General features: G+C 39.2%; 7 protein-coding genes across 10 annotated transcripts in view; 4 read left to right on the top strand and 3 right to left on the bottom strand.

The window, feature by feature from the left end:
* LOC6567895 (putative uncharacterized protein DDB_G0277255) overlaps positions 1–8206 on the top strand; it is a 60478-nt gene extending 52272 nt beyond the window's left edge. For both annotated transcript variants that reach the window (XM_043214843.1, XM_043214842.1), the window contains exon 5: positions 4761–8206. In XM_043214843.1, coding sequence (XP_043070778.1) covers positions 4761–7530 — 2770 coding nt within the window. In that variant the 3' untranslated portion in view covers positions 7531–8206. The remainder of the gene's footprint in view (positions 1–4760) is intronic.
* Positions 8207–16044: 7838 nt separating this feature from the next.
* LOC6567896 lies at positions 16045–17478 on the top strand. The gene is made up of 4 exons (XM_001993627.3): positions 16045–16614; positions 16684–16783; positions 16853–17072; positions 17127–17478. Exons 1-4 carry the CDS (start codon positions 16139–16141, stop codon positions 17390–17392), a joined length of 1062 nt encoding a protein of 353 aa, XP_001993663.1. The 5' UTR covers positions 16045–16138; the 3' UTR covers positions 17393–17478.
* A 75-nt stretch (positions 17479–17553) lies between these two features.
* Positions 17554–19753, bottom strand: LOC6567897 (isocitrate dehydrogenase [NAD] subunit beta, mitochondrial). Of its 2 annotated transcripts, XM_032739921.2 has the most exons (7): positions 19679–19751; positions 19553–19611; positions 19335–19385; positions 19177–19269; positions 18997–19113; positions 18328–18909; positions 17554–18259 (listed from the first exon to the last, which is right to left on the bottom strand). In XM_032739921.2, the coding sequence occupies exons 2-7, from the start codon at positions 19592–19594 to the stop codon at positions 18029–18031; spliced, it is 1116 nt and encodes a 371-aa protein (XP_032595812.1). In that variant the 5' UTR covers positions 19595–19611; positions 19679–19751; the 3' UTR covers positions 17554–18028. The 2 variants fall into 2 exon arrangements, with proteins under 2 accessions (XP_032595812.1, XP_032595811.1); XM_032739920.2 differs by having other exon boundaries at positions 19553–19753.
* A 196-nt stretch (positions 19754–19949) lies between these two features.
* Positions 19950–21297, top strand: LOC6567898 (fumarylacetoacetate hydrolase domain-containing protein 2). Its single transcript, XM_001993629.3, has 3 exons — positions 19950–20663; positions 20741–21069; positions 21130–21297. The coding sequence occupies exons 1-3, from the start codon at positions 20145–20147 to the stop codon at positions 21290–21292; spliced, it is 1011 nt and encodes a 336-aa protein (XP_001993665.1). The 5' UTR covers positions 19950–20144; the 3' UTR covers positions 21293–21297.
* Positions 21296–24909, bottom strand: LOC6567899 (MICOS complex subunit Mic60). 2 transcript variants are annotated; one of them, XM_032739919.2, is made up of 9 exons: positions 24710–24881; positions 24258–24472; positions 23653–24138; positions 23438–23586; positions 22673–23368; positions 22310–22330; positions 22072–22230; positions 21718–22006; positions 21296–21645 (listed from the first exon to the last, which is right to left on the bottom strand). In XM_032739919.2, exons 1-9 carry the CDS (start codon positions 24749–24751, stop codon positions 21468–21470), a joined length of 2235 nt encoding a protein of 744 aa, XP_032595810.1. In that variant the 5' UTR covers positions 24752–24881; the 3' UTR covers positions 21296–21467. The 2 variants fall into 2 exon arrangements, with proteins under 2 accessions (XP_032595810.1, XP_001993666.1); XM_001993630.3 differs by lacking the exon at positions 22310–22330 and having other exon boundaries at positions 24710–24909.
* Positions 24910–25046: 137 nt separating this feature from the next.
* LOC6567900 (39S ribosomal protein L35, mitochondrial) lies at positions 25047–25862 on the top strand. The gene is made up of 2 exons (XM_001993631.3): positions 25047–25258; positions 25316–25862. Exons 1-2 carry the CDS (start codon positions 25234–25236, stop codon positions 25822–25824), a joined length of 534 nt encoding a protein of 177 aa, XP_001993667.1. The 5' UTR covers positions 25047–25233; the 3' UTR covers positions 25825–25862.
* Positions 25820–27011, bottom strand: LOC6567843 (fumarylacetoacetate hydrolase domain-containing protein 2). The gene is made up of 3 exons (XM_001993632.2): positions 26501–27011; positions 26108–26439; positions 25820–26048 (listed from the first exon to the last, which is right to left on the bottom strand). The coding sequence occupies exons 1-3, from the start codon at positions 26891–26893 to the stop codon at positions 25892–25894; spliced, it is 882 nt and encodes a 293-aa protein (XP_001993668.2). The 5' UTR covers positions 26894–27011; the 3' UTR covers positions 25820–25891.
* Between the last annotated feature and the right edge of the window lie 154 nt (positions 27012–27165).

The raw sequence follows: 27165 nt of genomic DNA, 5'->3' as shown, positions 1-27165 counted from the left end.
CTACTGCTGCGGCTGCGCCTGCTGCTGCTGCTGCTACGACTATGGCTGTGGCTGTGGCTGATGATGAGGCGGCGACATCGCCACTCCAAGTCAAGCGTCGAGATGTCGACGCTGCAGCAGCGACAGCGCCGTTGCCGTCGTCGTCGGTACCGGGCGCAGCAGACAGAAAATAAGTGCATCATATCGATCGCTTTTTTTCCCCACTGCGTTTTACATTTTTTACGCTTTTATTTTTTTATGTATTTTTTTTTTTTTGGTCTTTCTTCTTGCTACTTTTTTCTATGCAATGTGCCAAAGGGGTGCACAAGGGGGTCAGGCGGCAGAGTGTTGTCGCTGTGTATATATGTATTCATTATTTTTCGTTTACGAAAAATTCTCCGTATACACCCACACAATCGCCAACACACACACACACACACATACACAAACACACATAAATGCACCGAAAAAAGATTGCGAGCGTAATAACTGGCATAGACTGATGGCGTTGGCGTCGGCAGCGAGACGCCAGCAGCGACGGCGACGGCGACAGCGACAGCGACGTCGCTTTCCCCATTTGGCCCCAAAAAATACTACAACAAAAAAAAAAAATAAAAAGAAGCTTAATGCGTGCACTTGCTATTGTTGCAATCGTTGTTGTAGCTGGCAGTTTGTATTTTGTTGTTGTTGTTGTTGTCGCTGCAGGCCAGCAATTTTTTAACTGTTTTTTTCGACGCATGCCGCGTCGCCCCCTTGATTCGCCCTCGCTCGTTTTTGCCATATTTTTGTCATTTCAATGACCGTTGGATGGTCAGGTGGGTCGGCCTGGTTGGCTGCCAGCCTGATTGCCGTTATGTGCAGCTACTATGTGCGTGCGTGAATGAAATGTCGCTTAAATGAGCGAGATAGAAAAAAAAGTATAAAAAAAAGCTGCAGCAGCTGCAACAGCAGCGCCGACGGCAACGTCGACAGCGCTGGCCGTAAAAACAAAAATGAGTGCATATCTTCCGAAAAAATGCAACTGCATATGCATGCAAGCAAATGTGTGTGTGTAGGTGGTTGTTTGCTGCGCAGGCAGTGCAGGGAGAGAAGCGTGGGTGGTAGAGGGAGGGCAACGTGGTTGGGGCGCCTGGATTGGCAACAAAAACAAACATGCAATTGCATTCATACACAAATACAAAACACATACTCTCACATTCACACATACACAAACACACACACACACACACATGCAGTCGCACACATGCACTTAATGCATTTTTTAACAAAATTGCATTCGGCGTCCTCAGTCACACAGATACGCACACACACACACACACATACTTGTACAATGAACGTCATGGAACGGGACATTGTTCACAGCATGCCACGCCTCCATTCGCCCCTCAACGCCTCTGACAAATTTAGCGGCCACGATGTAAGCAGCAAAATGAAAAGACAACAGAACAGAACAGAAAAAAATTAAATTAATTACATGCGCGCTTTAGAGGGAACCAAGTAATTACCTGAATAAAACAAGAAATTTATGCGTAACTTGTACGGAACTCCAACGTTAATACTACTATTATACCCTATAAACATAAAACTGTATACAAAGTGTAATGCGCTTGAAACAACGGACTGAAATATCGACCATATCATTGATTAAATTGAGTTAAGAAGTACTAGGAATCTATATGAAATCCAATTCAATATCTTGTTCTCACTTAAATTACACTTAATAGTATTACAGATATATAAATACTCTTTGTTCAATCATAAATATCAATTATAAATTACACAATTTGATAGTTAAATAGTCGGTGAACATAATTCGTTGAAGTTATATATTCGATTCTTAAAGATTCTACACCTTTATTTGTATGTTTAAAGCCGCAGAACTTTAATTTGTTTTCCAATATTTCAATCGGTTTCGGTTTTAAGTCCATTTTACTATTTTATCGCGCGTCGCATTAAGGCAGAGACTCAGCCGTAATTATATGTGTACTTAACTTTAACCCTCCCGCACCCGTTAAAACCAAAAATTATTACCAACGCATTGGTTGCATTGTGCATAACGTGTATGTAGGGGGAGCTATGGGTGTGTAAGGTTGTGTGTGTGTGAGTATAAGTGTATGAGTGTATGTGTGTATGGTTGTGTACACAAAAGGTGTGGGATGAACCGACAAAAATGCGATATGCGCATAAAAATGTCAGCAACAACAACAACAATTGCAGCAGCAGTTGCCGATGCAATTGCAGTAAGCGTCAAAATTACAACAACAACAACGACGACGAAAAAATGCAACAAAAATAATGCAAAAAATCAACCCTTTTTTGCGTGGCTGTTGCCGTTGCTGCCACAAATTAAAACAAAATGTCAGAAAAACGAAAAAAGCGAAAATTGCGAGCAAAAAACAGTGAACGACATTAACAAACAACACACAAAAAAAAAAAACAAAAATTAAAAACGAAACGAAAAAAAAATAACGGTTGCAGCGCAAATGAATCCTGGCTACATGCGTGCAACAAAAACAACAGGAACAGCAACAAAATTCATGGCACGACAATGCTGCCAGCGTCGGCGCCAGCAGCGGCTGTTGCAACGGCAAATTGCAATTGAAGTGCAGCCAAAAGGTAAACGACACCAACAAAAATAACAAAAACAACAAAAATCAAAAACGACATTGAAATGACATTTTTCATTTATTTTTCGCAAATCCTTTTTTTACAATTATTTTTTTTTATATTTTTTGTTGCAGTCGCACCTTGGCAGCTGAAAATTGCATTGGCTCGGCTGGATCGCAGTTATGAACATTTTCATATTTAATATTTCGGTCACATTATATTCATATATATATAGAGATTTATATATGTACAGGAGCTTCAAAAAACTATCGCTGTTGGTAATGATATCGCCCATTCCCGTTTCGGTTTTCTTTTTTTCGGTCAGTCATTGCCATTCGCCACCTGCTGTTGCAGCAGCCGCACACTTTTGTTGTCTGCTCAATTTTCAGACATTTTCCAGACGCCCGCTCGCCCGATCTTTAAAAAAAAAATAAAAACAAAAGTTGCAACAACAACAACAACAGCAACAGCAACATAAAAAAGCGACAACTTTTCCGCCAACTTTCCTGGGTTGGCCCACAGCCCACAGCGAGGGCAAGAAGCTGTGCGTTTCCGCTGCCTGGCGACAGCCAGTGCAATGTACTGCAGTACAGCCGCGGACAGAGAGCCGCCCAACCACCCATTCATTCTAGCTTTTGCCCATACCACAGTGTTGCCAAAAGGGTCTTGGTCTCAACTCGTCTCGTCCTGTCCCGACCCGTCCCGTCCCGTTGCGTCGCGTCACGTCTCCTCTCGTCTCGAATCGCGTCTCCCTGCTGGCTGCGCATAAAGAAAAGAAAAATTTCGTACGGTTTTCACTGATGTTGTTGCTACTGCTGATGCTGCTGCTGCTTCTGCTGCTGCTGCAGTTGTTGTTGTTGTTTTTTGTGTTACACAAAAGTTGCCTTTTGAAATGGGCTACCAAAAGTGCGCTCCATCCCACGCTCCACCTCGGCTTAGTAGAGTGGCTGGAGGCACCACCAAAGCGCCAAGTGGTGCGGCTTGGCTCGGGCTTGGCATTAAGTGAAAAATACTTTTTTTGAAATTCGTCTAATGAACTTCAAAAACATGTTTGTCCCTGGCTTGGCTGGCAGGCTGACATCTTCTTCGTCTCACCCACCCTTCTCACTTTGCTACTCGAGCATCACTCAACCCTGGCGTGTCATCTTTTGTCTCTGCAGCAACCAAAATCAAAAAAAAAAAAGCAAAAAAAAAACAGTCACAAATTTTTCTATGCTACATCCTTGCTATTGCCTTTGACAAGGACAACGTCGCCTTTTCCTGCTCCAGACATTTAAGAAGCGCTCATTGTCAGTACTTTTGAGTGTGTGTGTGTTTGGATGTGGATGTGGGTGTGTGAGTGCCCAATGCATGAGTACCGAAAAAATGTATATTTGCTGGGCAAAAAGGAAGTGACAGGATTGAAAATAATATTTTGTCAGCTTTCGTATTCCGCTTTGAACTGAAGTCAGTCATACAAAGTACCAAAAGAGTATGAAGCGCTCGCAAAACTTCAAGGGAATAAAACCTGTTTGACTGGTCAATTACCCTTACAGTCAATACCCGATATCAAATAAATTGAATTCGGTTACTTATGCTCTCGAATTTTTGTTTATACATATATCATTTTAGCAGCATATAAAATAAGTTTGATCAAAAGTACATAAACACCAGCTTAAAACACATCTTGAATAGGTCCTAATTTAAATAGTGCAACTGAAATTGTTCAATAAAAATAAAACAAGTTTAATATGCATATTAATCAATAAATTTCTATCTTCAATGCATTGTTCACTTCGAGAGCAATTCAATTGCTTTCAAAATCGTTTTAGTTTTGTCAAAGTGAGAGAATGAAAGTTGAAGTTGAAATAGAATAAAACTATGTTCAAGAGTAAAAATGTTTACTATTTATAAAGACATATTTTAACTACAAAGCAACTAGGTCTAAAATATAATGAAACAATTTTATCAGACACATTTTATATTACAATATTGTCTATGGATTACACAGCTTATACGCAAACTATTTAAAACTAAGATGACATGAAAAATATACATTTTTGGCAAACAATGCGATAAAAAATAATAAAAAGTAATATACAATCAATAAGCTACTTGAGCACATTTAAAACCAACCCTTTTAAATCAATTAACAGAAACAATACTTACACAATTCTTTCACTGATTATTTGCAGAGCTCTGTCTGACTGTGCCACGCCCATTTCAGCAGCACGACACAGCTACAGTCACGAGGATCTGAACAGTGCGCTGCAGGATGTGCTGGTCAATAAACTGGGTACCCGCAAAGCAGCCAAGGAGTATCATGTGCCGCGCTCCGCGCTGCGCAACAAGCTGTGCAAAATGTCCTTGGATGCGAAACGACCGAATGCGCAAGCGACGCCAGAGCTGCAGCAGCAGCAGCAGCAGCGCTATCTGGGCGAGCAGGACGAGTCCGAGGAGGAGGCTGGTGATGGTGATGGCGACAGCAATGCCTCAACGCCAGCGCTGGGCTATCAGGAAATTGCCCAACGTATTGTGTCCACCGAGCATCTGCACAAGCTGAGCACCATGTCCGAGCACAATGGCAGCGAACTGGGCGACGATCTCGATCCCGTTCTGTCGCCAAAGTCGTCGCGGACGCCACAGAGAGACGGCACTCCAACGGATATGCAAGCTGCAGCGGCAGCAGCAGCAGCAGCCGGTGGTGGCACCAATGCCACCGGAATGCCAATGCCCATCGATCCCACTGTTCTGTTGAATACGCTGTTCCTGGCTGCCGGCTTTGGTGTTATACCCAAGCTGGACGAGACGCAGACGCTGGGTGATCTGCTCAAATCGCTGCTAATGGCCAAAAGTGGCGGCATGATTAATGAGGCGGTGGTTAATGCTGCTGCATCTGGACACGAGAGCAATGGCAGTGCCTCACTGCTCGATCAGTGCCGGCTGCAACAGCAACAGCAACAACAGTTGCAGGATCTAAATGCAGTTGCCGCCTATCGCCGTCATCTACCAAAGTCTGAAACGCCTGAGACGAGCTCCTCGCTGGATGCCAATGAGGCATGTGAGGATCCCATACTGAAGATTCCGTCCTTCAAGATCAGCGGCGCACCGAGCGTCTCACCCACGTTGCGCTGCAACAACAGCAGCAGCAGCAGCATGAACAACAACAATAACAACAACTCAACAACACACAGCAGCAGCAACCGCAACGGCAGCGGCGATCATAGCCCACATTCTGCCTCACCAATGCTGGCAGCAGCAGTTGCTGCCGCAGCGGCCAGCAACAGTTACAGGCATAGCGGCAGCAGCAACACCGGCAACAATCTGTTGTCGCCATCGCCGACATCAATACAGAAGATGATGGCCAACACCATACAGCGCAAGATCAACGAGCAGAGTAGCCAGGATAGTCTGCGCAACAATGGCAACACCAGCGGCAGCGAATGCAGCAGCAGTGGAGGCGGTGGGAACAGCAGCGCGAGCAGGAAGCCAAGCATATCGGTGGCCAAAATGATTGGCGGCACAGACACCTCACGCTTTGGCGCCTCACCTAATCTGCTCGCGCAGCAACATCACAGCCATCTGCCACCCGCACATCATGCCCACCAGCAGCAGCATACGCATCCGCATCCGCATTCGCATTCACATCAGCATCAGCAGCTCAGTGCCCAGGATGCGGCGGCGTTGGCAGCTGGCAAGGGGACGCGACCGAAGCGTGGTAAGTACCGCAACTACGACAGGGACAGCCTGGTCGAGGCAGTCAAGGCCGTGCAGCGGGGTGAGATGTCTGTGCATCGTGCCGGTAGCTATTATGGTGTGCCGCACTCAACGCTGGAGTACAAAGTGAAGGAGCGACATTTGATGCGACCGCGCAAGCGGGAGCCCAAACCGCAACCGGATCTCGTGGGGCTGACGGGGGCAGCGAATAAGATTAGTTTGACTGCACTCAATAATCTAGACAAACTCAAGGCTGCCAGCGGCAGCAGCAGCAATGCCACCAGCAGTTCCGGCTCCAAGCTAAGCAATGCACTAAAGAGCAGCAGTAGCAGTGCGGCAAGTGCAGCGGCGTCGGTGCCCAATGGCATTAAGCTGCCCATATATGATGCAGCACCGCAGCTGTCCTTTCAGCCGAACATGTTCTGGCCACAGACGAATGCCGGCGCCAACTATGCTCTGGACTTCAATCGCAATCCCGAATTCATCAAGTCACATCTGGCCGAGGTGATGCGCAACAGTCAACTGGGCGTGGCTACCAATCATCATGGTCATGGTGGCGGGCATATGAAAAGTGCTCTTGACTTTGCCGAGAACATGTACGACGGCATCATCCGGAAGACGCTGAAGAACGATGGCGATGTGAGCACCAGCGGCAATGGCAATGCACTGCTGGATCAGTTGCTGGTAAAGAAGACGCCACTGCCGTTCACCAATAACCGCAGCAATGACTACCTCGGCGCCGCCTGTTCCACCTCCGAGAGCAATAAACGTGCCGGCAGTCCGATGGGCGCCTATACGGATATTAAACGTGAGCGTCTCAGTCCCATGCGCAGTGCGGATAGTGCTAGCAGTGATGACGATCATGAGCATTCCAACAACAACAATAACAACAACAGCGACCTGGCGCACAACAAGAACAACAAGAGCAGCAGCAACAACAACAACAACGGCAGTAGCAGCAACAATGGAAATGGCCGCAGCCGGATGACATCACGCGACTCGGAAACGGACGCCAGTAGCCTGAAGAGCGAACATTCGCACAGCTCCTCGGCGGCAGCACAACTCGCCAATGCAAGCAGCAACAAAAACAAAATGATGGATCTCAATGGCAGCAACAGTGTCAAATTCGAGTCGGAGCAGCAAGCAGCGCAGATCTCGCCCAGTAACTCCATATTGCACGAAAAGCTGGCGAAGATCAAGGCCGAGCAGTCCGAAGTGCATTCGGCAACCACCGAGGAGCAGTTATAGAGCAGGTGGCACATCGGCGACTGTCCGCAGCAGCAACAGCAACAGCAGCAGCAACAGCAACTGGTGGCACCAACATTTGTGTGGCCACCGCTGGCCACACACTACTATAGCTTCTAGGTTGGGCAGCGGTTAAATGAGAACCGAGTCTAGTATAGTTGTATTTGTACAGATTGAGTATGTGTCTAGAAATCATATATAAGATGGAAGCAAACCAAATTTTTTAAGTATATATGATATATGTATATGTATACATAGCAAAAGTAAAGAGCCCAATTTGAATTATGCTGAGCGTCGTGGCTCTTATTGTTAGTTAAGATGTAATTAACACAACAAACAACATATTTCAAAATGTATGCACACATCTGAAATACACAAGAACAGCAACAAAACAGCAACAACAACAACAACAACAAAACAAAACATACATAAATAACCGACGTATTTATGTATATTTATTGTTTAGTTTTTGACAATCGACAAATAGGCATTCTCTTGTACAAACTTTCTAAATAACAAACAAACAAACAAAAAACCAAATAAAAAGAAAACCTTACAAATAAATATCAACAACATCAAGAATATAAGCGACAAAAATTTGTTAAGACCAAACTTAAAAAAAAAAAAAATAAGAAACATTTAATTTGCATTAACAATTCCGTTTAGTAGCCAAAAAGAAAAAAAATCTACAGCTAGAAAGTTGTTATATATAAAAATATATTTTTTAAATTAGAAAATTAATAAAACAACAGCCCACAATGCAATAAAAATCAGCAAAGCAGTTACAAGCAATGAACAGCCAACCTATGCAGCATCTGCAAGCGAATTGTGTCCAAAATACATTAGAAAACTTTTCACATTCCAGACTTTTTTACTTCAATCAACACTTTTCAACACTTGACTTCAATACTTCAAATGTGATTCTTTACGGACTTTCGCAATCGCAATGCAGACGCCAGATACATAACTACTGAAAAACCCAACTACAATAACTACAGCAATGACCATAACTAGAAATACCAACAACAATAACAACAGCTACAATATCCGATCAATAACAACAACATACTTAATAGCCAAAAAGCAATAATAACAATAACAATACAACACAATACAACAAAACATACAAAAACGAAATAGCAAAGCAAAATTCAAAAACTATAAACAAATTATCGTTTAATTCATTTATAAATTAATATCAACTTAACGATTCATTTGTAATTCCATTAATTTGAAAGAAACAAAAAAAACTTAAAGAAACTTACAACCCAGAAACCTTAAAGAAAAAGAAGCATACAAAAAACGGAAATCAATAAACAAAGCTGCCTTCACATTTACAAATTAAATAAATTGATAAGAGAAACGAGAAACGAGAAACGTTATGTAGAAGCACACAAAATGATAATAACAATAAATTGAAATATACGCAAAACTAAATTTTCAACAACTAAAACCACCAACAAAATGCCCAAGCGACACCCATCAAATACACAAAACAAACCAAAATGAATTGCTTAAATATATCATTTGATAATCAAAATTGATATTTGATCTTATCCAGCCACACATATTTATCAAAATTACATAAAAATATATATAGGAGAAAAAAAAGTTACTTTATACATATTAATATGTATAAAAGCAAAAATTTGATGTTTCGGTGTTTAAATCAAATATAAAATGTATTCATGTACATGTGTTTAGGCATTAAATAAAACAAAAACAAAAAAAAATTCAAAATTGGCAACTGAATAATTTGGCAAATATTAAGGAGGCATGTAATAAAAATATTTCAAAACTTATATGCTGCCTAATAAAGACACAAAATGAAAATAAAATAACTCTATATCTATCTATATAAATATATATAAATTATATATTTATATATATAATGTATGTGTGTCTTCATCACTACGCGTATACCTCAAACAAAACACATGATCATTTTGAGCAACTATATATATTTAAATGTACTTATACACTCTATACACTCTTTACACAATATACAACAAACAAAAATGGAACGTCTAACATATTTACACCGTAAAAAGTAATAACCTCTCCTAACAGTACACACTTGTAACACCTTTTGGCCAACATTGAGTCACACACGCCCTTTTGATGTCTCTTGATTTGAGAAACATTTCAAAATTATTGATGGGTTACTAAATGTATGCGTAAATAAAAAATAAATAAAAAATATATTTAAATGTACCTAAAGAACATATTTTGTGTGCTAGCTAGTAAGTGTCAGAAAGATATAAACATATAAACAAACAAAAAACAAAATAACAAAATTATATATACAACATATGTATTTTTAAAGTCGGTAAATATGTCGAAATGTTTAGTAAATTGTAATTAAAACACATATGACAAAAGAAAAATTAAATTCTATTCAAATAATGATGTGGAAAAATATAAAGAAAATCATTTAAAAGCATTTAAAGTTGAACAAAAATATACATATTATTTAAGCATGGAAAGTTTAAGGGATATTTATTGGCTAATCTTTAAAAATACATTTGATGTGCATAAATGTTGTGGTTTAGTAAAAAATATCTGTATGAGAAAAATTTAAATTGAGGCATACTTATAAATAAAAACAAGCATTTGGTGTATAAAAAAAAAACATAAGAAAAAATGTAAAATTTAGTAAATTATTTGCATCACGGCATGCGAAATGTGTGCGTATCAAACCAACAAAAAAATTGTTTATTATACGAGAAGAAAAATCAAAACAAAAAAGTATTTATTGCTAATTTAATTATATTTGAAGTATACATAAATATTTATTATACATACATATATACATATATATTAGACACACTATCTGTGATTAATAATCCAAAATTTTGAAGAAACTTTTTCTGACTAATGTTGGTTAGGCATACATAAAAAACACAATCTTAACGAGAAAAAATTATAACAATGCAAATCTATTATAATATTGAAACATATAGAAAAAGCTATAAACAAATTGTAAATGGATCGGATACAAATAATTAACAACAATAACTTAACAGAGCACAAGCAAAACAATAAAGTTTGTGAAGCAATGGGAATTCTTACTGTAGCCACAAGTTGGTTTTAACAACTGAATATAAGAGCAAAGTAGGACAACAGTATGAAAGCCTATTTACTTTTCAAACGGTTAAATAACAAGGCAACAACTACAGCACATCACTAAAAACAGACAGTTCAGAGCATATATAGTTGTACATATATTTTGGAAAATTTTTTACTCAAAACTTACACGAAATGCAGAAAAACAGTCTATAAACAAAATTATAAAATAAAAACAGCTTTGAAAAAATGAAGTGAAAACATTTTATAAAACCAAAATTATACAAAACAAAACAAACAAAAAAATTATAAAAAAAAAATAAAATCAATTACAATAAAAATATATGCAATTGCATTATATTTATTTTGTTTATAAAACGCAAACAAAAACAATTATATGTAAAAAGATGATAAACAAAAATCAAACTAAAAATAATGAGAAGTAAAAATAAAGTGCAATTATACGGTTTATATTAAGAAGCAAACGTTAAAAATTTACGAAATTTAGCAAATATTTCGATACATGTTCAGAGCAATTTCAAGGCCGGTTTGCTTAAGCAAACAATTATTTGAAATGTTTATAAAAAAATATATAAAAAAAAAACAAACAAACATGCCAGCCTAGCCACCAGGGATGGGCTCGTTGTCTTGTGCTTTGTGTCTGAGTTAACCAGAAAACATTGCACAAGCCAAACGTACTATGAATCAAATTAAAATAAAAATTTAAAAGAAATACCCAACAATACACACAAACAATGGCATTCTTACGAGTATATACAATAGAAAACTGAAAACTGATAACAACCAAGCCGAATGTAAGGGCCTGAGATACTGAAATGTCAACCTAATGGTAGGTTTAAATGTCGAGTGTAATGAGTAACAGCTTGAGAATGTTGAATTGTATAGAAGTTTTGCATGCTTACCTCTGGCCGCTGCAATTCGCATGCCCAAAAGTTGACAGCAACAATTTGGCCTTCCGGATATAGCCAAGGCTAGGCAGGTGAGCGTGCAAAAACGCTCAGGTACGTGTTTTATTTTTCGGAGAGAAAAAAGATTGATTACCCATACATTACTTATTCTTTGTTTACTACAAATTAATAGTTAATAATTGTATAAAAATTAAATCGATATACTTATTGATAATTATGTAATTGTTTAAAGTTTTTTAGTATGCTTAAAGGATTGCTCACCTTTGTGTATAAAGTATAATTTGTTCAACATGAATCAAAATTTGCTGAATATAAGTGCATATACTTAGTGTTTATTTTCTGTCTCTATAATTTATGTATGTATATCTGAATTAGTGCATATATTATTACAATTATTCTAATTATCTGTACGCGCAGTCTACGCAAAATAGACAAATCAAAATTTTACTTATTATTACCTAAATATATTTTTCTTGTTTATAAATATTATAATTAATACATGCATACCTATGTTCATATATATGTGTGAATGTATATTATTACCAGCGTGTAGCAGACTGGCGTGTTGCCACTGTTGTTAGCATTGATTTGTGTTTTGTATATATTAGACCACATTATAAGCTATTCTCTTTAATCAATTTTTATAATATTATTACGAACGGGCAACACATTTGACTTATAGTGCAATTGTTTCAAACAAACAAATAAACGACAAACAAATATATGTTAATAACAACTGATATAAGTATGTATATCTAAACAGCAACCATTATTATTTAACAAAGAAAAACCTTTAATTGAAAATCAAAAATCAAATATAAGTGCACATAACTTTTATAGACATTAAAAATATGCCTAGGTTCTCCAATTATATACACGTAACTAAAGTCAAAGTCAGTTTTAATTTTGCTAGAAAAAACTGTAAAGAATTTGCAGTCATGAACCAAACATCACAGAAATTTATTGTTACTTCAAAAGCAGTTATAAAAACGAGGAACCATTAAAAATAATTCAATGTTAAGTTGTGCCAACAAATCCAATTCAGAACACATTTTTTTTTATGTTTTACTTGAGCGGTAAGCGACCTACAACAAGAAAAAGCAAAGAACACGAGCAAACAACAAGAAACAATAGCCCAAAACAGCCCAGCAAAGACAACCAACAACAACAAACGGATAAAAACAAACAACAATAGCCCAAAATAATTGAACTAAAAATTGAGAAATATTCAAGAACGATATACAATATCAAAATATTGTATACGAGTACATATTTGATGTACCATATAATAAATTAATCAGACAACAAAACACAAAGCCTGACGTCGATTGTACTTTTCTTTTTTCTACAAGCAATTACCGAACAATTTTATTAAACAATAGTACTACTCTCTTACTACAAACTAAAATAGCCACAGTAATAGAAATAGCCATAGCCACAACAATTAACTTTAAATCCAACAACCAAAACGCAAAAGAAACACACATCCACAATTACACACAAAAACACCCACACAACACACACATAAACCAGAAACAAATGATTTTTAAACAAACTTCAATTTATAGCAATAACCAATACAATAGCCACATAATTAACGATCATAGCCAAGCATACAATAGACAAGCAAGAGAAAAAAGAAGCAGAACAAGATCGAAGAGAGTGCTGAGCATTTTGCCGCATTACGTATACGCAGCATTGTGCGTTTGTCATAAGTAAATGAAACAATTTTTATTTCAATTATTGATTCAACCACTCACTCCACATAGATACAGTTAAAACAAAACAATAGCCCTAGAAAGAAATACTTATCATATTAACCACTAAAAATACAAAATAAAAAAACACAGCAATAGTTCTAAGTAATTGGCAAACAAATAAAAAGGCAACCGTAAACAGAAAACCAAATCGTTTGCATCTCAAGCAAAAAGTAATACTCTTCTTATTGAACTGTTTGTTACAATTTGTATGCTACGATTTCAAGCCTTTTTAAAACACTAAAAAAAAACAGTTTCTCGTTTTTAGCAGCATACATTTAGATTATTTTTACTACAACAAAGATGACGCCCTAGATGCGTTTAAACTGATGCAAGTACAATACAAAAAAAAAGTACATTATAAAGCAAACAACAACACAGTAAACTGAGCAAAAGAATTTTTTTTTTTTTTTGCATTTATCAATTACAGCAAATAATTTTATGAACTTTTTATTGTGCAAAACAAAAACAAGAAAATAAAGAAATTGTTTCACAGCCAATAAGCATAACTACATATAAATGCATTATGATTAGCAATAGCCCATAAGTACATAAGTAACATATGTATTTAGCATTAAAACCAGGAAACATCAACAACAAAATAGCAAAGATAAAAACTTAAGCAAGAATTTCAAAAACCAATTATTTGAATGTCAAATTCCATAGAGGTAATACTTTGAAATTATTTCTTGATTATTTGATATTTTCTTTACAGCGAAAATGTTATATCTATGTATATGAGTGTATATTATTTTTACAAAAGCAAATGGGAAAAGCAACTTTCTTAAGTAAAAAAAATCAAAGGAAATCATTTTCTTAAGTAATTCATAACAACAAAAATGCGTAATTTGGTTAAAAATATACGGAAAAAATAGGATGGACATAAGTTAAATGTAAACTTTTAATTAAATTTAAATTTGTTCAGCGTGCATAATTGTTATATATACACTTATAATTATGATTAAGTTTATGATTTTCGTTATTCTTATTATTTACTTATTATGTTTTAAACACAAAAAAAAAGATTTATATATTTATATATATCATATATTTACGCTGAAAATGTTTATTAATAAAAACAAATATTTTAGTTAAACAACTGCAGTTTTAATTTTTATTTCGATATTTTAAAACACACAGAGGCTTTTATTTTAATCTTTCACCAAACAGGAGAAACAGCTAAATGATTAAATGATATGCTACTCACATATCTACACACATACAAATGCTAAAAGTATTATTATTAAATGCCATAGTAATCTATGAATAGTATAGTTATTATATACTAACCAATAGCCCAAAGTAAATATTGACCGTGATGGGGTTACCTGGAGCAAACAATATCCCAACACCGTCAATATTTGCTCCATTTTCACATTTTGCAAAATCAAATAGAAAATAAAACAAAACAAAACAAAAAAATTGGCAACATAAATAAAGGTAAAGGTGAGCCGCATTTGATTAACCATTAAAAAAAATGTTTTCCCTTAATTAATTAACCTCATTTTTCTCAAAGTTTTTCAATATTTAATTTAGTTCAAAACACTAAACACTTTGGAAATAAGATACTTATGTACTAGTACAATGTTCTAGACCTGGTTATGAAGGCAAAACTATCATATACGAATAATGCTATCGTAAATCTAAACTCAACAGCTTCAGGGACCAAACAAAAAATTTAATGAATAACTGGTAATCATTTCAAAAAATATATATATATGTACATCAAAATTAAAGCAAAAATTTGACTCATAAAGCATATTTAAGTATCGCAGATAATGACACCAATATGCCATAATTAAATATTCATTTGTAATCTACAAAATCAAGTCTAAGGAACGTCTAGGGAAACATTTTGAATAAATAATACAAAAGTATAAGTATGCATGTGAATGGAATTTAAATACAAATTGTATGTACTTGTGTACATATCAATCCCCTTTGGTAATAATAAAAAAAAAATATGTGAAAGACAAAAAAGATTTCATAAACGTCAGAACCGGATAATGAAAAATTCTAAATGTAAGTAAATTTGTATACGATATGCAAGTAAACTAAATTATAAAACCATTTCATTAATCTTAAAGTACTAAGAATTTGGCTGGAAATGTATGTTTAACAAAACAGAGGAGTCATAAAATTGCAAAACTAAACACAATTTAGTTAAAAATCAAATTATTATTTGGTGTAATTTTGGTGTAAATAAATAAATTAAATAGCAGTCAAAAATGAAAAAAATAAAACATAAAGTCAAACAAATCTAAACAATTAAATTAGCAAAATTTATGTCAACTTAGTAAATGATAAATTCAAATTTATAGTATATATATTTGTGTATGTATGCTAAAATTCTATGTACGAAAAAACCATTATTATTATTATCATCATTATGGATATTAATTTACAAAAGTTCTTTTGTTCTTACTACAAATTGAATGCCAACCAAAAAATATTAACAACAAACAAACAAAAAATGGAAACAATGTTGTCAAAATCAATGTAAAAATGGAAAACCAAAATTGGAAAGAAATAAAGATTAGATTTGTGTAAATGTATGTGAAAAAAACAGAGGTATTATGGCAAGATCAACTAAAAACATACATACTTACAAATGAGAAAAACACAACTATTAACTTGTAATGATGTGAACATGGAGCTCTCAGTATTTTGATGAATACTGTCAATAAAAATTTAATAAAATTTAAAGAAATCCCATCGTTTTTATTTCGCTTATAAAATAAAATGTATCTAATAATCTGAGTAGTAGGCTTTGTGGGCGCCCATTTAATTTAAACATTAATTTACAAAGCAAATGGCAGCAAATTCTTAGTGAAAAGTTAAAAAATAAAAATAAAAAAAATGGTAATGAAACGATTAAAATGTGATCTTAGTCCAGAGCTTACAACCTGCTTAAGACTTGCCGACAGTGTCCGTCCCGATTGCTGTACCATTCGGGAGCGTATACCATACGATGCCGAATGTTTTGTCAGGGATATCTGCAAGGAGCTAAAGAATCTCTATCAACGGCATGAGAAAAGTTTCACAAAGCGAATGCGTATTTTGGAATTGGCAGTACCCAGAAGGCCCCTGTGCCGTTTTATACCAAAATGTGCCTGTCCCTTCACGAAAACAATTGAGATCATTCCAGCCCAAATGCCCATGCACACCCGGACCGAGCAACTCGCTTTGCCAACGGTCCGACGGTTGCTCTGTCGTTTAAAAGAGGCAATTCGTATCGGTGATAAAATTGGCGAGAGTATTTTAAATCGATGGCTACGCAGCAGTTACCTTTCACTGTACAGTCGATTGGCCAACTTGCAGCCGTTACAGAAGCCGTAAGTTGCAAATTACAATCAAAATTGTGCTTATGAGCTATTAAATTATTTCGACAAACTTCCTAACAGGGTAGAAAAAAAGAAGCTTACCGATAAACAATTGAAGAAACACAATAAATATATCAAGAAACTGGCGAAGCCGAAAGTTCCCATCAAGCCACCAAAACCGGTAAGTAAAAAAGATATGCGCTCGTTGGCTGAATCCATCACTAAATAATAATTTAATAATGTCGTACAGGAACGGAAAGCGGGCGAGATAGATCAGCGCCGTCTCAAGAAACTATCGAGTCCCAAGACATACCTAGAGGACATCAAGCCAGAGTGGGAGATCACACCCGGTATGCGTAAGTACAAGGCGACGGATCGTGTTAAGATCTTGGCCAAGCCAGTGGAACGCCCAAATGTGCACACTAATGTGAATCCGGAAAAGATCTCTCCCACTGCTCTGAAGTACAAACGTGAGTAAATCCAATATTAATCAATGCTGTGTGTCATCATTGAGCTATACACAGCGAGCGCGCGCATCAAGGAGATGTCGCAACCGCTGGCGAAGCACGAGGCCAATTTGGGGCCAGGCGATTTGAAGGACGATCCGTTTGCCATATCACCAAACGCTCTCAAATACAAGACATCGGCGCGTATGAAGGAGCTAGCCGAGCCAAAGGAGTTCGAAAATACTCATATACGCGAGAATCCTTTTGCCATTTCACCGGCGGCACTCAAGGCCAAAGCCTCGCCGCGGCTTATAGAATTGGCCAAGCCCAAAGGCTCGACCTAAACATTGTACATGTAGTTGACTTGTTTGGTATTACGTATTTTGGTCCCTTCCTCGCTCTCACTTTATAAAATAAAACGTGAAATGTTTTCCAAGAGTTTTTACTGTATCCCAAACTCTGTTAGGACAGCTGAAACTACAATTCTCAAAACAATTCACATGGCTTTGATGATTGAGTTATTTTTTATTTTTTCCATTACAGTTCTCGCTACACTTTGAGTTGGTTTACAGTAATTGATTTTTCTTATTGTTTTTCTTTTGCACTTCCTTGTCATTAACTTAAATTTGGTGACAAAATTCGAATGCAATTTGAATTTTGCACAAAAAAATAATGATAATCATAAAATAATAATCAATACGGCCAATTCGTAAAACTAAAATTTTTTTTTTTTTGTGGTGGGGGGCGAGGTATTTGCACTAAACTTAAATATTCGCCAGAAATAATACTCAAAGATTGCATTAAAATATGGGGGGGGCGGGGGGGAAATCATACTGAAAGATGAAAGGCAAACTAAATATGTGAAGCGTATTTAACAATTCAATTTTGGTAGGCAATAACAACAGTAAATTGTCTAAGTAGGCATAAACCCTGGGCAGCTATTCTTGTGTCCATTTCAGCTGCTGAATTCGATTCTTTGCCTAGTGCAGATTGGCAATGACGGCACGCGTAAAGTCCTGCGTGGTGGATTGGCCACCTAAATCCTTGGTGCGCACCTTGCCGTCCTTAAGCACCTGGTTAATGGCGTTTTGTATAACCTCACTGTACGTAGGCAAATTGATGTGGCGCAGCAACTTTGTGCCGCACAATAGCATGGCTGTTGGATTAGCAAGATTCTTGCCGACAGCCTGGGCGAAGGTATGACGTGCACCCTGAAAAAAACAAAGATCACAATAATATATGAATGTTTATGCGAGAGATCACAAATGCAAGTGATTACCGGTTCAAACACAACCGCATCTGCCGAGTAAGAAGCACCTGCAACGACGCCAGCGCCGCCGACCAAGCCAGAGGCCAGATTATCGACAATAGCACCATACAGATTGGGTGTGACCATCACATCAAATTGATTTGGATTGGATACCATTTGCATGGTCGTGTTGTCCACAATCATCTTATCGAACTCAATGCGGGGATACAGCTTGGAAATTTCCTCGCACGACCTCAGAAACAGGCCATCGCCCAGTTTCATGATATTAGCCTTGTGCACCGCTGTGACCTTCTTGCGGTTATTTTTGGTGGCATAATCGAAGGCGAACTTGGCAATACGCATCGACTTCTTGGCAGTGACGATCTTCAGGCACTCGACAATACCAGGCACCGACTCATGCTCCAGAGCAGAGTATTCACCTTCGGTTTGTTCACGAATGATGACCGTATCAATGTTGGTGTGGCGTGTCTTAACACCAGGCAAACTGCGCACATGCACTACGTTCGCATACAAATCCAGCTCATTGCGGAGTTTCATGTTAAGCGTTTGCAGTTCACCCTCATTACTATAATCAGGTGTGGCCAAAATACCCTGTTTAAGTAAGCAAAATACAGAAGTTATTATGTATGTTATTGAAGAAGTTGCCATGTTTATAAATCATATCAAAGTTGTATTTACCTTAATGCAAACTTTGTTCTTTTGGATGGAAGCCACGACATCCTCCAGCTTGGCGCTCAACACTTGATTGATTTCCGACAAAAAGTATGCTTCAAAGTCAACGGGCACATTCGCTGCCTAAACGTATTTGAATTTGCATATATCAACTAAATAATATATGTTGACAAATAGATAGCTCACCTTGAAAACCTCCTGAAGCGAATAGACCAGCTCGGGGCCGACACCATCGCCAGGTATCAGAGTGCAGGTGGTTCTATTAGCATTATAGGCGCCCTAAAACCAGCAATGTGTAATTTAAATATTTGCACGCATTTATATCTTTTAAACTAAATACACACCTCAGCGTTGAGTGCTGCTGAGAGATGAAGTTGACGCACTGCGGCTGCCTGCTGTTAATGGAGAAAATGCATAATTAGTATTTTCTTGCGAGGATGTTAACCTCAAAAACTTTGCATCTGTGCTGGTTTTGGCCACAAGTGCGACGACAGCGGCTGCTGCACAGAACTTGTGAGACGTTTATGTAAGCACTGTGCCATTTGTGTCTCGTGTCGTTTACCTGCAAAAGGCTGCGTCCTAGGGTTCTAGCCAGCATCGACATGTTGATCCTACGTTAGACTATTTTATTTATTAATGAAAATAAAAGAGACCTTAAATGTATAAGCGTTTAAATTTTCAATTTTACTTTTGCGAAATTTTAATCGGGAACCAACAGTAACAGCTGACTAGGGTTGTTGTCAACTTATCGAATTGAACAATGTCTCTAGTCCCGATAACAGAGAAAAATAGTTTTTGTTTCAAATTAAATTTTGCTGTATTATAACGACCGAAATGTTTGTCAAAAATTCTCATGAATTCGTTTAATATCGTTAATAGCTGAAAACAAAATGTATTCCATTTATATCAATAGCTATCGATATACTAACAGACAGTCTGACAATCGATATATCCAATGCGACCGCCAAAAATCAAATCTGCAAAAGCTTAATTTTTGGATAACACAACGTTGATTTAAATTTCAATACATAGAATGTTTAGAAATAAGTTTGGCAGGCAATACAGCAAAAAGTGTGAATTCAAAATTTTCATTTTACAAAGTTTGCGCAATTAATTAATTTCAAAATTCAAGACACATTACATGAAACCAAATAATGAGAGCGGCAGTATCTTTGCTGCGTAACCGCTTCGGATCTGCGCGAATGCATGCGAAAGCTTTACCGTGGGATCAGTTGAAAATCAATGCTTCCGAATCAATTATCTCATCCGGGCTGGACGAATTTGATATTCCAAAAGGTCGCTTTATACAGTACATGCGGTCGGGCAATGCCACCAAACGTCTTGGTATGGTCTCGGAAAACGGTTCCAAAATGATTGAACTGTCGAGTAGAACCTGTGCCTCTCCTGATATGGTCCAGTTTATACAGCAAAGGTACTGCATGAGTAGTCTGCTCGACAGCATTCAATTTATGGATGTGGACAATGTGAGTCCGGATCTAATACTACTACCTCCAATACATTCGCCGGGCAAGATTATTGGTGTCAGTTGCAATTACTATGACAGCTGTTCGGAGCGACGCGAATGTGTACCCAAGGAGCCCGTTTTTTTTGTCAAATTTAATACTGCCATCACAGGTGCTATGGATAATATACGTGCCCATCAAATAGCCAAGGTAACCACCACGAATCCAATATATTATAATTATATATTTATATATATATGTATATATGCATGTATACACATGGGCAGCGCATTGATTACGGCTGCGAGTTGGCCGTGGTAATTGGCAAGAAATGTCGCCACGTCTCTCGGGAAGCGGCAATGAGCTGTGTGTTTGGTTATATGATTGCTCAGGATATTACCGCACGCGACTGGAATGTCCTGCTCGGCGGGCAGACTTTATTGGGAAAGTCTCTGGATACGTTCTGTCCTTTAGGACCGGTCCTTGTACACAAATGCCATGTGCCAGATGTGGATAACTTGTGGATTACGACGATCGTTAATGGTGAAGAGCGCCAAAGCGGCAACACAGAAAATATGATCTTCAAAATAGACTACTTAATAAATCGACTCTCTCAGTAAGTGTATTGCATAGTTACAATTTTCATTCTCATTTAATGATCATATATTTAACTCAGATTCATGACTCTTTGCCCGGGAGATATAATTTTAACTGGAACTCCAGCTGGCACTGGCGCCTATCGCCATCCATCAAGTTATCTTAAGCCCGGCGATCTTGTCGAAAGTGAAATACAAAAATTAGGCAAGTTGAGAAATAAAGTCGTAAATCCTTATGCGTAAAAGTACTTTCATTGCCGTTTCAGACCTCTATATTTGTAATTTGTATAATTGCTTCTAAAACAAAATTTCACAATCAATGCCCTTTTTTAAGTAAGTTCTCGTGATTGACTCTCAGCGGGTAAAATCAAAAACAAACTGTTGAAAACTAAACCGGGGACACAATGGGAGACATAATTTACAAATACATTAAGCCGCTAGCTGCGGCATGAGCCATCAGCGTGTTGGCCGCCTGTTGTGTCTCCAGCATTAGACGAGCCTCCTTCATCCAGTCGCTGGCAACTTCACGAGGCGCACCTTGTAGTAGGTTTAAGTATTTTAGCGCTTGGAGGAAATCAGCACGATCCACATGGTACCTGACAAAAACCAAAACCAAAATCCCGTCTTGCATTCACAAATTTCATATAATAACTGCTCAGTGCGCGTACCTGGCTCTATTCAAAATATCATAGGTGTCCAATTTGCTATAGTCGAAAGGCTTGTTTTCTAGTTCATCCTTGGAGACGGGACTATCCGGTCGCATGATGAAAATCGATTGCAGAAATGAAAGGAAATAAATGGGCAGGCTGCCACCATTTTCGGGTACCATCGCCAAACGACGAGCAATGCGTTCCACATTCAAAAAACGTTCACGCAATGCATCTTCAGGAAAGACACCACGCTCCTGGGCCTCTTTGGGCATGTTTTCCAAGACCGCGATAACCAGTTCGTCGCCCTCTGCACAAAACAATCACAAATATTAGCATTAATTAAACACGCTATCAATTTCAGTTGCAACTCACCAGCAACCTTAGCGATGGCTTTTATCTCATTCTTGAGGGGTCGCAACTTATCCTTGTAGTGCACACCGGGCGTGGCTGTGCGTACCGATGCCCAAAGAGCCTGGCAGGCAGCCCACAAGGCCTGTGCCTGGTTGGCCGTGCGCTCCGTTTCGGCCCGCTCTATGAAGGGTTAAACAAAATATTGGTTAAATAACAGTTAAATGATGCTTGAACAGAGTATTAAAAGCTCGGGTTATACCTTGAAACTTGTCCTCTATTTCTAAGCAAGCAGCATAGGAAAGCAATTTGGGTGTTTATAATATTTAAATACTAGCCAGAGTACTAAGTATCTATTTTTATAGCTGGAAAACGATCGGTGCCCTTCAAATGTTAAAATGCTATTCTATTTTAAATATAGAAGTGTGTCAGTTTCATACATTTTATATGAGTAAAATTATTACGAACGATTTGTGCATCGTAATCGGAATCATAGAAAATCTGAGACTTTAAGCAATCCAATATTATTAATAAACATTAAAAGATTCTACTGATAGTTTTCCAGCTACTCGTGTCGTTGTCAACTAAATAAAAATGAAGTCCATAGAAAATGTAATTCACTTACCAGCCAGTGCAGCATCCATGCCGCGTAGCTTGCCCAGCATAGCAGCCAGCTGAAGTTTGTAGTTGGCCTTCTCGGCGGCCAACTTGTCGTCCAACTCGCGCTTGAAGGAGCGCGTCAGTTCCGTTTCCCGCTGCGCCACAACATCCTTGATGTGGTCGACGTGAGCTTCGGCCTGCTTTTTGAGCTGCAAGCGCAATTGCTTGTCGGCTTCGGCATGGATTTGGAATATCCTTTTCTGATTTTCCACGGCCAGCTTGCGCTTCTCCGCCTCCAAATGAAAGTCTAGTTGGGCGCGAAGCGCTTCGGAGCTATTGTCGCCACGCAATGAATCGATGGCACGCTTCAGACGCAGCTCGCCGTCGGTTTGCAGGCGCTGCAGCTCCTTTTGGTAGGCGACAACGTGCGAGTAGGCGTGCAGTATGAACAAATCCAGATCCTCTTTGGATAGGCTCAATTTCTTTTCAGAAAGATTGATGCCAGGAAAGATGGACTCGATTTCATCGATGAAATAGTTGCGTGCCTGCTCAACACTGCGCCAATATTTATCGGATACACTCGCCGTATCCTTATGTCTATACAGATCATCCTTGACTTGGCTAATATGCGAAACCATCTTCTTAATTTTGTTGCGCAACTCCTCCACCTGTTCATGGTTTTTCGCTGTGGCCGCTTTGCTTAATGCAACTTCACAGCGCTCTGCAATCAAAATGTAGGGATTGGAATGACCATTAAAAGGAATGATGATCTCTGATGAAGAGGACTAACCGATCTTCTCCTGTGCTTCACGTGCGGCACGCTCTGCCGTCGCAACGGCTGAGTCGCGTGCACTCGCCCGATTCTTCAGCGTTGCCCAGAGCGAGTTCTCGCCATGCTCGACAGCCTTGTCCACAACTCGTCGCACATCTTCATTGAAACTGTATTATGAAAGGTGTGTGTAAATATCGAAATATTGATGGAATATATCTATTATTATTAGGCACCCCTTTAAAATGGCAATAGCTGCATTGTATTCCTTGATCGCCAGCTGCGCCGACAACTCTATTGCCTTCTCCAGGTCCACAACCTCTTTTGGCAATGGTTCCACCTTCGGTGGTGGTTTTGGTGCCGACGGCGCTGCTGTGGCCAATTTGGTGGCAGTTTTCTGTTCACTCTTCGCAACGGCGGCAGTGGTGGGTTTGGTCTTAGCGGCTTCCGATTGCTTGGGTTCCTTGACTTCGATTGGTTTGGCTGCACCAGAGGGTTTTACATCGGGCGCGCTGTTGCCGCCGAAGAAGCCTGTCACTGTGCTGGTGACTGAGCTCACCGAGTCGGAAACGCTGTTGAATGTCGATTTGACTTTGTCGAATTGATCGTTCACATTTTTGGTTATACCCTGGAAAGGTGCTTCCTCTTGCAGCGCAACCTTAATGATCGATTCAGCACCGGGCACATTCTTCTCAACCATTTGACGGAAATCTTTGTTGTATCTGCAAATCGAAGCAAAGTATACACAAGGAAATAGATAATTGGCAGATACATAAAATAGTGGGCACCTATGATACTGGTCAGGAGTGTGGAGAACTTCAACTGCCTGCCAGTGACTTACTTGGAATAGGTAATAACGCCGCCGACTGCAGCCAGTGGTGTCAGCAGGACCATCACTTTGCCAAAGCCAGCTTCTCGCATGTTCGGCGGTGGAGGCAGGCTACTTTTTTGCCAATGTTGTTCTCGTTGTTGCTTTCCACCATTTCCGTTGTTGTTGCTTCTGTTGTTATTGTTACTGCTGCTGTACTGTCTGCTGCTCGTTGGAGGCAGTGTGCGCTAGAAAGAGACAATCGAGAGGATTCTAATTGGAAATGGGAAGGCATTCCCAGTGTCTGACTGGAATTTTGGATCATTTTTTTGCTTATTAACTGCATTTGCTAGATGACATAACACACAAGCGCTCTGTTTTTTGCACTTGGTTTTGTTTGTGGGCGCGTGCGGGGCGAGCGACGTCACCGACACACAATTGATTTTCACGCGACGATTGCCGCACACACGTTTCGTATTTAATACCTGCATCGCACTTTTGCACTCGAAAGCTGCTAGCCGATACATGATGTAGCCACAGAATTTTGATAATTTAACTTGATGGTGCCTGCTGCAGATTTGAACCGGCGGCGAGAATAGTTTTCCTGCCCAATTTCTCTCCAACGACAAATACTGGCTGCTGTTTGTTCGTCGCTGGCCGTCGACGTTATTTGTACGTTCACAAACGAATGGCAATCGATTGCTGGCAGCTTCTCCCATTCGTGCAGTAAGTGGCTACGACAGATAAATGAAATGTGTGCTTAATATTAAATCAACATAAATTTCCAACATTCATTTGAGACAATTTTATAATATTTACAAATCTAGTGGTAAAAATAAAAATTCATGAAGTTTATAAATTGTGTTTTTAAAATGTGCGCACACTGTCGCCGTAAAATGGGAATGGCATCTCAGAGCATGTGTTAATGTCAAACAGCTGATCTCCGCTGTTACGCGACTGAATAAAAGTTTTGATATCATTGTGGTTTATTAAAACTAATAATAATAATATGCTGCGTACGCTAGTGAATAATGGTAAGCCTTAAATACCTATGTAAATATATAATATTTCTAAATACGTATTTTTGACAGCGCTACGCAGTGTGTGCCGTGTGCAGCCGGCATTCAGCGTACAACAAACTCAACGTGCATTTTTTGGCCATTTGATTTCCGCATCTGCTCCTGCCCAGCGCCAGATAAATCTTTTACCCGCCAACAGCCTGACGCCGATGCCGACACCGAAACTCTTACAGCTACCAGCTACAACAGCACAATGCTCCGCTCGCAGCGTCACCAAGTTCTCGCTAATCAAAGGCAAACGCAAATCCGTCAAGGCGGTGCTGAAGCGTTTCAAACGCCTGGATTGGGGCGCCTGGATTCGCACACATTCAGGCCGGCAGAAGAAACTGTTTAAGAAGTCCGCCGAGTTGCGCCGCCGTCTGCGTCAACACGTCTTCACAAATGCCACACAGAGCTGGCTGCTGGACAAGATGGTCACCAGCTACTGGCGTCGCCCCAAGCACTATATCGATGATCCCTATGCTCCTTACCACAAACGCGACGAGTACTTTGCCACCAAATCGAAGACGTTCAAAGTCTAATTAAATGCGAAACGTTTTTGCGTTTACTTCAAAAATAACATGGATAACAATTTTTTGAATGCATTGCTTAGGGTGCAATAACATTGTTGATCATTGTGCCCAGGCCAACAATCTCCGTCTTGATCACATCGCCGGCCTTCAGAAACTCCGGCGGACTGCGATGCATGCCCACGCCCTTGGGTGTGCCCGTCAAGATGATGTCGCCCGGCAGCAGAGTTATTGTCCTGAAAATGAAGATGAAGTTAGAATCAAATGTAAAATTTACGTGGGACTTGTAACTCACTCTGTCAGCCTGTTGATGACATCATCAATTTTATAGATCATATTGCTCGTATTGCCATTTTGCTTCTCAACGCCATTTATCCATGTCTTGAGCGGCAGATCGTAGACATCCTTGATCAGGCTCTTGTGCACTACAGCTGGACCCAGTGGACAAAAGGTGTCCATTGATTTGCCCAGCAAGAATTGGCCACCATTGCGCTCCTTTTGCCAGTCGCGTGCCGAAATGTCCTGGGCAACGCTGTAACCAAAGACATAGTCGAACGCCTCCTCCTTGGCCACATGGCGAGCAACCTTGCCAATAACCACAACCAATTCTACCTCCCAGTCGAGTTTCTAAGGAGAGACGAGAATTGGCTCTTGATCTCTGTGAATAATGTATTTAGCTGAGTCATACCTTGGTGGCCTTGTGAGCTATCACATTGTCGTGGGGACCGACCAAAGTATTGTTGTACTTGCTGAAGAACATGGGCTCTTTCGGCGCCGGCTTGTTCTGCTCGTCGCAGTGATCCTTATAGTTGAGGCCTATGCAAATGATCTTGCCCGGCTCGCTGAGTGGAGGCAGCAGTGTGATGTCATCGTTCAAGGCCAGCTTCGGCTGCTTTTGAGCCTTTTGCGCAAGCTCCTCCAAATTGGGATTCTGCGCTATCAAAGTTTTCAAGTCACTTGGCACACCCTCGACACCGCTCAGCTCAACCACGGACTTCTGATCGTCGACCAGCAGGCCGAGACGCTTGGCGAGATCGCCCTTACGCAAATATTGCACGAAACGCATTCTTGCAGCCAACATTTATTACTGATCGATCGGCAAACTGATCCACCTAAGGCTTTAGCGTAATTGTCAGTGATGATGTTACGTGACGTAAATGCGCCAATAAATGGAGACAAAATCTGACCAACACTGTCATATTACAGTTTGGCACGCTCTGAATGGAATTTTTCTCCAGAGGGGCAATCACGTTAGAGATGGACACATTTCGTGCTTGACACGCGGTGTGCGCCCATTTGAAATTTGAATTTGTTTCAGCACAAAACCTACAACACTTTGCTGAACTGTAATGC

The sequence above is a fragment of the Drosophila grimshawi genome, unplaced genomic scaffold, assembly GCF_018153295.1.
Source record: "Drosophila grimshawi isolate 15287-2541.00 unplaced genomic scaffold, ASM1815329v1 contig_311, whole genome shotgun sequence".
Lineage (NCBI taxonomy): Eukaryota > Metazoa > Arthropoda > Insecta > Diptera > Drosophilidae > Drosophila > Drosophila grimshawi.
This window is presented reverse-complemented; position numbering and strand designations above follow the sequence as displayed.